At 38.3% G+C, this 14,291-nt stretch overlaps 2 protein-coding genes and 1 long non-coding RNA gene across 3 annotated transcripts; all 3 read right to left on the bottom strand.

The window, feature by feature from the left end:
• Positions 1-314: 314 nt before the first annotated feature.
• On the bottom strand, positions 315-1,423 carry LOC113503734. The gene is made up of 2 exons (XR_003401498.1): positions 1,378-1,423; positions 315-956 (listed from the first exon to the last, which is right to left on the bottom strand). It is a non-coding gene; the product is annotated as an uncharacterized LOC113503734 (long non-coding RNA).
• A 2-nt stretch (positions 1,424-1,425) lies between these two features.
• LOC113503924 (symplekin-like) lies at positions 1,426-10,782 on the bottom strand (the record flags this gene model as incomplete). The annotated part of the gene is made up of 14 exons (XM_026886067.1): positions 10,517-10,782; positions 10,198-10,391; positions 9,667-9,862; positions 9,089-9,270; positions 7,100-8,679; positions 6,589-6,816; positions 5,935-6,141; positions 5,368-5,474; positions 4,857-4,962; positions 3,795-3,812; positions 2,683-2,801; positions 2,150-2,293; positions 1,760-1,792; positions 1,426-1,557 (listed from the first exon to the last, which is right to left on the bottom strand). Coding segments are annotated over exons 1-14 (3,288 nt in total), but the record flags the coding sequence as incomplete, so codon positions are not given.
• Positions 10,783-11,349: 567 nt separating this feature from the next.
• On the bottom strand, positions 11,350-14,110 carry LOC113503823. Its single transcript, XM_026885920.1, has 4 exons — positions 13,884-14,110; positions 13,344-13,556; positions 12,030-12,159; positions 11,350-11,694 (listed from the first exon to the last, which is right to left on the bottom strand). Exons 1-4 carry the CDS (start codon positions 13,968-13,970, stop codon positions 11,567-11,569), a joined length of 558 nt encoding a protein of 185 aa, XP_026741721.1. The 5' UTR covers positions 13,971-14,110; the 3' UTR covers positions 11,350-11,566.
• Between the last annotated feature and the right edge of the window lie 181 nt (positions 14,111-14,291).

The raw sequence follows: 14,291 nt of genomic DNA, 5'->3' as shown, positions 1-14,291 counted from the left end.
ATAGTATTGAAAAGTATAATTGAAAAATAGCCCTTATAAACATATTGATAAAACGTAAAATTCACTAAACATTAATATGACAGTGGATTGTGTACCTAAAGTATTTATTTATAAAGCTCATATTACTCTTCTTGTTAGCCAGTTAGACAAGTCAAACAAAACCTAAATTATTTACAAATTAAAGAGAACGGGTATTTGTTTTTAACAAATTATTTGTTCGTTTTCACGAAATTATAATGCAGTATACCAAAAATACTGGTTTGCATAAAAAAAAATGGTGAAACGGGGTTGCCAAGTGAAAAATGAAATATATAACCTTAAAATCTACATTTATTTTCAAAACCGTAGTCGTAAAATATACATAGTAAATACCTTTTTACATGAGCGTTCGTAATTCAAATCATTTTATTGCTTGTGGTTTATATTTGAATATTAAACGTAACAAAATTATATATTCTAATTTACATATAATGTATCTTTAATCTGGCAAATTGATTAAGGCGTTCGTTAATTATTCGTAGTCTGAATTCAAAATATGGAAAGAGGCCTGCTCTACCGTGAGAATTATAAGCTGGTATTATTTGTATCTCTTTCAATTGACCCCACTCTATGAGAAAACAGATTTGAACAATCCAAAGTCGACACAAAACTATTACAAATTATAAATGGAAACGATCGATACAATTTTATGAATATCGTTACCCAAAAATGCTGAAAATTATAACATCTATTATTATTACACATTATTATCAATTTCACACTGTCTTCACTCAGTTTTCGCGGGGTTCGGCAAGGTATAGGTCCATGATATACCACATAAGGTTGTTTGACCACTATTCCATTCCGGGCGGTAAAGGTTCGACGGCTGTGGGCGGCGGGACGGGGGCGGCTGGGGGCGGGACCGCCTGGGGGACCGCCGCGGTCGGGGGCGGAGTACTGAATGCTACCGGCTCCTGCTGGAAGTATAGAGGTTATTGTTGTAACCATATTTTATAGTACTAGTCAAGGATCTTTGGTCCATCAGAAAGCTTTCTGTGAGTCGGTTCATTTTCATGAGGCGCCCAAGATTTTTATACGAATCTCTTGATTGTGGTGGCTAGCTGAGGTAGCAAGGATTAATTTGTCGATTTGATGATTTCTTAAAATATTTTTCACCTAAGCTATTTTTGGCTAAATTTGATTACTCAAAAAATATTTCTGCTTCGAGAAATATGGTTTGCGTCTGCAATTCTTGAAACAATGATACGCTGTACGGCTACCGCTGCTTAGGGTAGTTTCACAAACATTCAAAACGCATGAGCAAAGACACCCAGACACAGGTATTGCTTGTTCTACGCGAGGATGGAACAAGCGACACGTCGCGTTGAGTGTAGTGACCTGGCAGAGCGCGCGCACGTCCGCGGGCAGCTGCGCGGCGGCGCGCGGCGGCAGCGCGGCCACGTGCGCGCGCAGGGCCGCCAGCAGGCCGGGCACGCCGCCCGCCGCCGCCAGCGCGCGCCGCCCCAGCCCCGCCAGCAGCGCGCCCGACATAGGCGCCAGCCGCAGGCAGCACTTCACCCAGCCCTCCCACACTACTGACCTGGCAGAGCGCGCGCACGTCCGCGGGCAGCTGCGCGGCGGCGCGCGGCGGCAGCGCGGCCACGTGCGCGCGCAGGGCCGCCAGCAGGCCGGGCACGCCGCCCGCCGCCGCCAGCGCGCGCCGCCCCAGCCCCGCCAGCAGCGCGCCCGACATAGGCGCCAGCCGCAGGCAGCACTTCACCCAGCCCTCCCACACTACTTTGTTCGTCCAAACCTACGGGGCAACACAAAACCAATATTAGATATTTAAAGTTATAAATAAAAGTAGAACAGAAAATATTCATTCCAGCAAGTTATATATCGCACGGGCAATACACCGCACCACCCGTACGATGTCTTTTTGTCCGTGGCATCATGGCTCCCGAATAAATTAAGAGAATTTAATTTGTTTTATATTCATCGCCCAAACCCTTTCAAAAGTTGTAGAAAGCGAAAGTTTTTACTATTAAACACATTACATGGCATAAATTGAGTTAATCTGGTTTCAATACCCTCCTCGCCCCTCTCCTGAGATCTAATTTAATCAAGAGAGACTTCGAATTACCCTACTTTAATTATACACAATTCAAACCTCTTTCTCCATAAGCAACTGCAGTATATTGAGTACGAGAGGCCCCATAGAGGGATATAGTGTTAACGCTTGCAACACCGTCCGCATCATCAGAACGGGGACTTCTGGCTCCTCTGATAACCTTTGTAATACTGCTGATAGTACCTGTATGGAGATAAAATCGTAAATAAATCTTAAAAGATGTATGCTATGGAAGCAATGAAGTATTGAGTATTTTATCTTAGTAATTTAGCTTTCCATGGAAAAAGAGGTGTAGGTATAGAACAAATTAACGAAATAAATAAATATGTTTGGCTTGAACAAAATCCTGATATATAGGCTTAAAAACACGTTACTACGCTACTTTTTCGACAGACCACTTTCTGAATATTGAGCCAGCTTGACCACACAACATTGTAAATACAATTTCAGTTCTTAAGCCAATTGCATAAAACACCAATTCGCATAAATACAACTCAAAACTAAAATATCGAAGAAATCGCATCATTTATGAAACAAATTAAATACTACAAAAACGAAAATGTTCTACTTACATCTTGTGTATACGTCTGTTTCTCTGCGAAGCACAGCGCTGTGGCCTTGATAATGTACATGATATCCGCCTTACTCGGGTCTATAAGATGCAGAGCCACCAAGAGCTCGGCCGGAGTGACTGCAACAAAAGGAATTTATTGGTTCCCGAACACATTATATAAATCATAAGTCCAATCAGCCATCAAAGGTGAGCAAGCGTATCGCAGTTTATCGTATCTCCATACATGTTTTTTTTGGGACCACGTTCTATTCTTAAAGTTAGACTTTAGACAGATGGACCGCATTTAACCTGCAATCCGAAAGCAATTGCATTGCACTACTGCAAACCTACAGTGCAGTAGATTGCAGTTATATTGAAGTTGTGTTAACTGCACTTCAAATGCAATTTGCGGTTGGATTGCAGTTGAAATGCGGTCCGTTGTCTAGGGCCTTACAATAAGCGTCACTTTTACTAGGTACGCACGCGACAATGTTATTCAACTTTTAGAACGAAGACGAAGAAGCCTTATCTCATCTTTATAGAATTAATTGAGCCAAGTGCAACGTTTTTAACCTACAATAAGCATATAATAGGCATTCCGATAATCAATGAAACAACATATCCATAGTTCAGTTAAAATTTCCAGATAATTTTGACCTGGTTTCATCACCATCAGCCTTGAATAACCCACTGCTGGACATAGGCTTCCCTTTGTTTATCTATACTCCTCCATCTATTGTTATATCATCCATCCTATTCCTGCTAGCTTATTCATATGTTAGCCAAACGTGACGACGGTAGATAGATTAGATTTACAACTGCCAGACAAAGATTTGGACGGCGAAATCCCTGTAGGCTAAGTACGATATGGGCAGACGATATTAAAAGGCTTAGACTACATAAACTAAGATGAAGTTAGAGTTAATTAATTAGGCAGCATTGATTATAATTATTTTCACTCACATTCGAACCAGCAATGCTTTTTATTTAATTCTACACAGGACGAATTTCATTCAACGTAAATCGGTGATTGATTAAAACACTCCTGTTTCATTTATACAAATAAATATTCATTTTAGGCAGTTTCGTGTATCATTATAAATTAAATTACTATTAAATTATATTACTTACAAATCATAACACTATACACTGAAATACAAAAGAAATGAAATGGATTAGAAGTAGAAAACAAAGTTCTTTGGTCCGAGAGTAATAGACCGTGAATAAAGACTTAGCAATTTAAAAAGGGTGATATGAAATAAATAGTTGCATAAACTTATAACGTGAAGCAGATTCATAATTATTTATTTAATAAGGGATGACTCACGAATATTTGTCTGGATGTCCCGACTAGTTATACACCGTGATTTTTTAGTCGTCTTACAAAAGCAGCCCAGTTCATGTATCCAATGACTAGAACACGTTCATGATTAAACAATAGGTAATTATGCGATTTGAATAAATTTAAAATGCAATTTTTATTCAATATTGTGATGCAATTCGTAATTTTTTAGAAACACAGCTCTGTTGCAAGCGCGGTCCGAGCCTTGTAACAATGGTGAGGGGCGCGGGCGGCGGAGTTTTTATCATTTTTAAGAGTATATATCAGATTTCTCTTGTTTAATCTTTCTTCGTACTTATTATCTTAGATGATGATAAAAAAAAAAATCGCGCCTAGGGGTATTTTACGTCGGATACATGAACTGGGCTGCTTTCGTAAGACGACTAAAAAATCACCGTGTAGAGCCAACCGAAGTCAGCTTATGATTAATTAAGGACTCTGATTAGGTCCGAAACTAGCTTGGCCATCCCGATAAATACGCGTGAGTAAAACGGTATCAAATAAATTATTAAAGAGCGCAGTAGAGGTGTTTTTATGACAATCGAAAATAAACTGTAATGGTATTAACTGTAAGGTACAAAATAATGAATTTCTTTGTCACAAAAATATCTCTACCAAACCACAAACGCACAAACCTTAAACAATTAATAAATTTAAAGCGTTATTGCGTTCAGCGTTATTTTCAGTAACTATGTGATTATAGCAAATAGTACTCTATGACAAGCGAATAAAGTGCTTTTTAGCAATGTAAAATTATGGACTATTGGTGCTTTTTCTATAGTTATTTCGTACTAAAAGCATGCACATACAGGTGGTTTTTAGCTTGTTGAATAAACTCAATATTGTATTACCTGGTGCATTTTCATCGTGTGGATTCTGCAGGCCTAGCAGCTTGTTGAAGACTTCCTTTACAACCATTGGGTTTTGTTTGATAAGCTTTGGTAGTGCGGCCAAAATCTAAGAACAAATCGCAATTTTATAGATTAATAATAATTTATTCTTAATGGTTATCAATAAAATTTAAAATATTGTTATATTTTAATAATATCATATACATATAATAGGGGATAAAAGATTCAAAAATGTGAAACGCTCAGTTTTTGGTTTCGTAAAACATGTTGCAGTCTTTGCTCTCTGTTCCATTACCATAGACCCAACAAAATGAGACTCAGGACCCACATTTTACATTCGTCTGAAACACGAGAGCCGAGATTTTTTTCTAAATCGCCCTCCACATTCGAAAGTGGGTTAGCTTGTATGTTGTAGCGAACTCGAGAACTTTGACTTTACAACAGTCCTGCAATTTTACAAATCACAGTTTTGACAAACATGTTTGATTGTTTAAGTTGCGCTTATCCTTACCTCTCTCTTAGACAGGCCCGTGAGTACCGGTATCAGGAACCGCACGTCCGACACCCGCGTAGCGTACAACTCCCGCACTTTAGACACCAACTCCGGCGAAGGGGGCGCTGTTGACAAAAGAATACGTATAATCACTGAATAACAATATGATAAGCAGTTACAAATGAGGCAGCTACATAGATTTTATTTCATAATATTACACCCTATCATGTCCTACAGTTGCTGGACAGTTTTTTCTTACTTCATTGAGAAAAGAAATGTTTAAAGAAGGCTTTATGTATTTTGTGCAGTTTATTGATTAAGAGCTAGAAATACTACTAAAAGTAGTATTCTACAAAATTGAGATTGCTATTTTGCAAACTTAGAATAAGGATTTGGATATATGCGGGGATCGCAACTACAGCAAATCACACGCAGTGGTAATCACAATGGAGACCAGTTATTGGTTAAGCAAGGTTTCTGCGCATCCTCAACACTTGGCGCATCACATCTAACACAGTGGTGATTGGGTTAGTGACTTGTACTATGCAATTACCTTAAAATTGATAACCGGGGATTAAGACATACCTTTCTCAGTGAATATATGCACGAGCCTGGTGAGCAGGGTCTCGGCCCCGCGCGGACACTCGTCCAGCAGCGCGCTGAAGGCGGGGCTGAGCGCGGCGGGCTGGCGCGCGGCCGCCGCCCGCAGCGGGGACTCGATGCCGCGCAACACGCAGCGCTTGGCCTCCGACCCCGCGCTACCGTACACACGAGCCACCTCGATTATCAACTCTGTTGGTATGAGAAAATGATTTAAACGTATTTACTTAAGACTATGAATTTTGTTGATGTTACATATAATTAACTTATTCTAAAACGATGCCTAGGAAAAGTAACCGTTAAATGTAATGATATCTTTGTCAAGTTAAGAGGAATGTACAGACAAATAGGCACTCAGTTGGCACGTGATTATTATGATTAAGAATTTACTATGAACTTTTTGACCTTAAAATATCCAAAATAGATGTTTAGAACAACTAAAACCAATGCAAAATCGAAATACTATGCAAAAGATTTTTATAATAAATGCCTCCACCATCATTTACAGCCTTTGTCCTGCTACCGCTCTCCCTTTCCTTCACTCCTTTTGAAATTTCTATGGTCGACCCATCTCACGTACAATATCTACAAAAGCACTAACAACAAAACGTCTTCACAAGACCCCACATGTACTCTGACCTTCATTCTCAGCGAGCAGCGCCATGACGAGAGTGAGACAGACGTGGTAGAGGTCGTCGGTCCAGACGCGGGCCCCGCGCAGCTCGGGCGGCGGCTGCGCCAGCGACAGGAAGCCCAGGTACAGCAGCGCGTGCTTCTCCACCACCTTGCGGACCGCCTCCGTGCCGCGCTTGTAGATCTTCACCGAAGCTTTCAGGGCAGCATCGCGGATTTCCTCGTTTTCATTCACTGGAATAGGGGACATTTCTGATTTATGTTTTTTTGGGGGATTTTTTGTTGTGTTAGGCAGCAATTGTATTAATTCGACTATCTTCCGAAATTGTTCTGTCTCAAGAAGTATTCAGTTTTACGGAATTTTTAGACTAGACTGTTTGATTAAATAATGCATTTTTTCCGCTACTTTAGTAGACCAAAAAGTCAGACCAGTGACATGAACGATGGGCAAAAGCAATGAGGTACAAACTAAGCAATATCTAAAATAAAAAGGAAAGGAAAAGATAGTAATACTTACACACATGACAAAGCAACGACGACACAAACTTATGCGCCCTCGGTGGCCTCATAATACACAGCTCCTCCAACAACTCTAGAGCTAAAAACGCCACCTTATCCTCCGTCACCAAATGCTTCAAGTAATCGACTGCCTCATCAGTAACAACTGGACACTCTGAATAAATCCTTTTTAACAACATCTCCTTAGAACTATCCATGACCGGATCACCTCTTTCACAAATCTGAGTGATCAACGCACAGAGCAACTGGTTGTAATTCTGATCGTGTTTCTCATGGACTTTGGGTTGTAAGGTAACTGGGTGACGGTTAAAACCTTGCATGAAAGCGTACTCTTCGTACAACCATGATAGAGCTAAGTCGATCCTGCTTGCGGGGTCGTCTAATATGTAATTAAGGACCAAATCCCTCAATTCTGGTGTGTAACTTGATGCGAATATTGTTATGAACTTTGCACGTATGTTTGCAGCTCCACCGATAATGCTTTCTGTTTCCGCGTTGAGTATCCTTCCAACTGCTTGCACTATCAACCTTTCTTTAATCTGTTTGGGGATGGGACGAGTGATTTCCTGCAGTTTTAGTAGCTTCACCTTCTGTTTTAACTTTGGTACAGTGGGTGTTGGCGGAGGGACAGGTTTCTCTTTGTCCTTTTGTTTTCTCTCCTCTTCCTTCAAGTGTTCCTGTCTCGTTTCCTCCATAAGCTTCGATACTGCGCTTTCAATCTGTCTATCGGCTTTGGTAGACTCTTGTAACTTAGCTACAGCATTTTTCAGGGTCACTTTTTCTTCATCATCTCTCAGTAAAGGTATTTTCGCAGCCAAGTCAGATAAGGAGGTAGTTGGTGCTTGTGGTATTACAGGCTCTTCTTTATTGATGACAGCCAGAATCATTTTGGCTAGATTCCTCTTCTGTACCTTGCTGCCCGAGTTAGGGATGGGTTTGTAGGCACTTATGAAGTTAGAAGGCATTTCAGTGGGTAGACAGTTGACCAGTGTGCTTGTTACAAGGTTAACAACATTTTCAACATTGTTAAGACCGTCGAACAGCGAGTCTTCCGTTACTACCAACTTTTCTGTACTTATTTGGCTGGTTGATGTTACTGGGGGTTGACTGTCATCATCATACGCGTTAAAGTCTGCCTTACTGTTGCTGTTGCTATCACTTCCCTGGCTGTTCGACTGAGGAGAATCTATCCTAATCCTCTTTGCAGGGGTGTCACCATTCTTGATTTCGCCCAATCGTTTATTCCTCCTCTCTTTAGGTATAGCCTTATTAATCTCCTGTGTCGTCATCCCTATATCTATCAGCAGCTGCGTCAATTGCGGCATCATGTCATTCGATGACGGATGCTTTATGAGATTCACAAGGAGCATTTTCAGGTGTTTCCTCACTGAATTGACCTGTGACTGAGATAGTGTTGGTGGCAGTGTTGTGTGCAAGTCGCCTAACGCTTGTATGACTCGGGGCATGAACTTTGGTCTGAACTTAGCGAGTAGGCACAGTGTCGTCATACAAGCCATCAAGTTCACGCTAGATATGTGTTGGGAGTTGTGGAATTTTACTAGCAATTTGAAAATGTGCCTGGAAAAGGGAGAAAACTGTTATAAGTAAAACAGTTGAAAATTATTATCATTACGACTTTTATGTGGTTTCCTGTCAAGATATTAATGAAAATTCTTCAAGGTTTTAACAACTTTACAGGTGTCAAGGTTTGGTATACTTGCTGGTAGATATAACATCCTGACATATAACATCCTACTCGACCTGAGACTGCTTAAAAGGAAGTGAGGACTGCTTAGTATCAGCTGGCAGTACAGCACATAACTGAATTTGTACACCACTTCTATTTCAGAACCAGAGCATCCAAGATGTGACATATAAAGGGCAACTTTTAAAAGCTAAATAGTAAACTACATATGAACATTTTATCTCATAATAGTAGTAGTATTATTGTAAACAACTTACAGATTTATAATAAAACAATACTCACTCAGATTCTTCTTCTAAAGCCCGTCGATTGATGAAAGTGAGGTTTGGAGGCAGTGTCTCCAGGCTGAACTCATCTCCAGAGCCTTCACTGGTTGTCTGCAGTAACACTACCTCCTCCAAGAACTTGATTGAGTGGGTCCTAATACCTTCGTTATCATTGTCTATCATATTTAGGACTAGCAACTGTGGAGAATAGAAAAACAGATAGTACTGCCGTACCTTTACTTCTGATGCAGAATTGCAACAAAAACATCATATTTTAACAATAACATATTCTATTTTCTCTTAACTGTAATAGCATAAAATTAATCACTATAGGTAGATACAATTCACTTAGTATTCGGTGAAAACAGCCAAACAAATGCAACATTCATAAATCTTATTTATTATATTATGGTGGTCGAACAAAGTAAATTGAATTAACATTTTAATAACTAAGAATTTAATGTTTCAATATCAGCCAGATACATCCACAGCTGCACATTGGCCAATTTCCATAATTATTGGTCTTGATCATGATCTGCTCTGTATACAATGTCTAACTAGTATTATGTAGCGATAAACTGATTTAATACAAACCTTCAGTTGTGTGATGTTCTCCCAGACTAGCTGCATGTCTGAGATATCTGCGGTACCCTTACATATCCATATGAGAGTGTTACGGTAAATAATACTGGATGCCTGTATGGCTCTCTTTTGGACAGCAATCACACCGTCAATAACCAATAGCCGAAGCTGCCCTATTATTTTTGGTAAGAAGTCTGGGTGTTGTTTACTGAAATATGAAAAAGGTTTTTTTACAAATATTGTGGGTAACTAAACCTCTATAAGTTTGAACTTAAGACACTCAAAGTATATTTAAAAAGTGTACCTTATTTAATACCAAAATGCTTTTAACTTTTAAAGATATAGATAAGAATAATTATTTATCTATTTAGCCAATTTTGTCAGAATAGGATTCAAGATTGCCTGTAACTTAGTTGATTTAGGTATTAAACTAGTTTTTATAGTGAAATTAGAAATCAGTATAGCAAACAAAACAGAACATAGTCTCCAATCAGTACAAAAGACCAACAGAAAAAAAACAACAGCATAAGCATGTTCACTTACCTTAAATCTTCAATAAAAGATATGACCTGTTTCCTGACTTCGGTAGATTTGTCGTTGACGAAGCTCAATACGTTTTCTACATACACTGGGAGCATTGAAGAGCACTGGTGAAGCAACAGTTCGATGACTTTTCTTAACAATTCGGCCCTTCGGCCTCCCTCGGCCATACCCGCCTCGTTTATCCATTGTACGAGCTTAAAATACAACAAACATACTTTATAACTCTCGTACTACAAATTCCCAACCATAACTAACAATAATCGGCGCATTATGAATCCAAAAATATATTCGAAAGATTCGCGCCTCGTAAATCACGAACCTGATTTTGAGCAGCCGTAAAACTCTGTTTACTGCTTGCCATTTCGTTAATCTTCAGCCTCTATGTTTAATAAGTGTTGTTATCATGGATTAATCCAGAATTATTGACTTTATTTCATAAATAATTAAGAAAATTCAATGTAATGATACGATCACATCGCAACGTTTTACGTATAACTCGAATAAATCTAATCTGTTACAACAGAAAGAGATATCGACACCACACTTGGTAACTTCCAGCTTCTTAGAAAGAGAGTTCCGATACACGTTGCAATATGATACTATTTTTATCAGCGTCACAGTATTTTGACATTAAGCTTAGTGCTGCCAGCCCTTTGTAATAATATTTTTGAAATGATGCAGTAAGTTGCCTTTTTAGATTGTACTTTGTAAAATGTTTTCAACGAAATCAAAGCAATGTTCTGAACGGTGATTATTTTTTATTTGAAGAAACTTAACACTGCTGTACTTTTAGGGTATCGAACACAACGGAACTATTAACTAACCTACGGAGGCACCGCTGTCTGTCCGTCCGGCCGCTTCGACGCGTTGGCTGTTGTCGTGAACCGTAAATTATAATTCTAGACATTTGAAATTTTCACAGATATATTTCTGATGCCGCTTTAATAACAAACACAGTTGTAAGTTTATCGGGTAATTATTAAATTGTTCCATTCCTCAGATTTTCACCGTGTCGATTTGGTTTTGTAGCCGATTTATACAAAACCCTCATAGTCAAGAGTCCAACTCGTACTTGGTCGGTTGTATTATATTTTTTGTACGGCAAAAAACGGAACATATTTTAATATAAAGGCAGGACAGTAAAGCACGAAATCTTTTGAAACATATTTTTATTTTGGTCGTTGCTATTAACTATTAACAAATTGACTTATAATAACACTAAGGTTAGTCCAATAGATATGTCCAATTTTTCTGTAAGAAAATATTGAACTCTTTTAACTTTTTCAAATCTCTGTCCAAACTCATTTATTTAATAAGGAGAACCTTTAATAAATGAAAGAGTTAAAAGTAAAGAAGATGTTATGCGTCTCTAAGCCATTGTTGGTCCTTGAGGCACGGGAGTATAAGGCTGCAGCTCATATACTGCTGGCTTTTTCCTCTCCTCTTCTATTGATAAATAATAACTTCTGACGATGACCAAGCACGCAAGAAGGGTGACTGAAAAAAAAATGTTGCATGTTAGAAAATAAAAATATGCACAACCCTTGAATTTCGAAATCAAATCCAAAAATAGACACTTGAGAACTTAGATTATATACCTATAATCTAAGCTTGAGAACATGTAAAATAAAATAAAAATGTTCAAGTTTAGCAGCGACGGTACTGTCTTAAACGAGGCGAGAAAAATCGTGCACTTTGCATTGTGGAGTCTTTTCCTTTTGACTTAAAAATTAACGTAATACGTATCGTAACTCAAATGAAATGTCTCGATTCTATGAGCTTTTATTCACATAAAATATCATAGGTAAATGGAAGGACATAATGTAACTTACAACTCCATTTGAGAACTGGAACTGTCGCTAAAAAGCCCATGAACACAGCAGTAACCACTACCAACGCTATACTCAGAGCAAACAAGATCTGTGTCGCCGTGAAGTAGAAACGCATGTATTTTGTATTATTCTGAAAGAAAAAATAGTTGAGTTAGTTAAACTGGCGTAGGTATGTTGAATATTGACGACGAAATTTACGCCTGTAACGGTGTATATAAACCGATACTATCGTCAATCGAGCATTCAAATAGAATTAATACAATGGAGAAAATTAAACCTCACAACGATGGTTTAACGAGCCAGTCGCTTTACTAATGAGTCTATCATTGACGCTGATCAAGAACTCTTTGAACATGGTTACTGGTGTCGGGCTCGCTTTTCCACACGTATGCTAGAAATCGGCCCATTGTGCTTAGGGTGGCTTTGGGACGCTGTCAGTCCAGACACGTCCTCTTCCATGAACAAAATGTCTTGAACTTTTCTTACCCTTACAAACTTTCCCGCTTGCACGAAAGAATAATTATTATTAATTATGATCTTACAACTACGAAATGAAAAGCAAACCATTAATCTAAGATATGAAAATACCGGTACTGATAAATTTGCAAGAACTGTTGATGTTTCACCTGTAAATAATATTGTTTTCCTTGTTATCTTAACGCCGAACAACCGAAAGAACGTGATTGATACAGCCAGCCGCATTATTATGTCATCGAGACACAATCTTAGTAATGAATATTTTCTAAGTAAGTTGTGAGTTAGTACTTTATCATAATATCAGGAAATTTTAGGGTACTTAGTTTAGATGATTCAACTTGCGATAGTCAGGAGATTGCCGTTGTTCATATGCAAACTGAGTCACTAGGATGATAACTTTCGTGTTCTTTGTAAAAATTCAGGTGTGGTTTATAAGCGCAAAATACAAAAAAAAATGGCAAAGTCTCCTTTTAATTTGCAGAAAAACCCGTAAAGCGGTGATTGTATTTGAAAGCAAATATAAGTAACGTAATAGAAATATTTTGGTTTTCGAGAGGATTCGAACATGCGACTCTTGGTTCAACACACCAATCGGTTCACCAACTAAGCTAGCGGGGTCACTGGCATAGAGTTTAAAGCGTAAACTTTTAAAGTGCCCTATGGTTTAAGAGGTTTAAATTTGTCCATGATACTTTGTTGAAGATGCCATATTAGTTGTTGATGTTTAGATACATATTTTGACCTTTTCGTGGCATAACTTTTGGAGGTTTTCCTGGCTTATAATTTATTCTTTGAGGAAATATGATGAAACTGAGTGAACCAAGAAAATATACGTACCTTATGCACACCAATAACCAAAATGAGATTGATGACGAAATTGTATAAGAACACCAGTAGGTAGTAGCCAAACGAGATGTATAAACTGAGGGCATTCTGGGAGACCTGGTTTGGATTTTGCTGTGGGGTCGGCCTGACAGTCGTCTCTTCAACGTATGAGTGCACTCTGTAGATCGAATACGATACAGTAGCCAGAGTGAAACAAGATGCTATCTGAAAGGTAAAAAGACTGGTATTCAAACAGGATACTTTTTTATTCGAAGCGTTCAGAAAGACAGGGTTATTTGTTAAATGTTTTGAGTTACAAGAATAATATTATGTGAAAGCTACTTGGCTAATAAAATATAATCCTCCGCAGGTCACTACCGTACTATAGGGAGAATACTTAATTAAACATAAAATCTATAGAATGAAAACAAAATATTAATCTTATATTGAGCATAATTGCTATTGGAAACAGTCAGGGGCTTAAAGTAAAATAATCAGATTATTAAAGTTATTTGTATATATTATGAGAATATATTTAATAATGGTACTTACCATGGAAAAATATCCAATAAGTAACACTCCTATCTTCAACGGAATGCAAAAGCAGCATTTAGCAAACCTTGGTAACTCAAAACCCATTGTTTTAACTAGCTTGCTTCAAACACAACAAAAAAAAACAATTAAAAAGTAAGTAAACTTGTCAAAACTCTATTTTTAAATGATCCGGCAAAAACCGGTGCACCGTTGTTAAAATTAGGGTATCGAATTGGAGCGAATGTATAAAAAATATTGTTTGGGATGGTTTTGTCTGTGATAAGAGCTAGTCTTATCATTTATCTGATATCGCCGAGCGCTGTCGATAATAAGTGACCAATGAATCATTAGCAAAGCAACTATTTCAAAAGTTATCTTAACGTATTAATTAAGGTGTGTTGTATTTAGGTTAACGTTCACAGATTA

Source organism: Trichoplusia ni, chromosome 20 (genome assembly GCF_003590095.1).
Source record: "Trichoplusia ni isolate ovarian cell line Hi5 chromosome 20, tn1, whole genome shotgun sequence".
NCBI classification, from domain to species: Eukaryota; Metazoa; Arthropoda; class Insecta; order Lepidoptera; family Noctuidae; genus Trichoplusia; species Trichoplusia ni.
This window is presented reverse-complemented; position numbering and strand designations above follow the sequence as displayed.

Excerpts from the sequence above, each read along its gene's own strand:
- LOC113503823 (XM_026885920.1), bottom strand. The coding sequence starts at position 13,970 with ATGGGTTTTGAGTTACCAAGGTTTGCTAAATGCTGCTTTTGCATTCCG. Across the intron at positions 13,557-13,883 it reads TTATTGGATATTTTTCCATG|ATAGCATCTTGTTTCACTCT; the intron begins GTAAGTACCATT and ends TTTACCTTTCAG. Across the intron at positions 12,160-13,343 it reads TGGTTATTGGTGTGCATAAG|AATAATACAAAATACATGCG; the intron begins GTACGTATATTT and ends TTTTTCTTTCAG.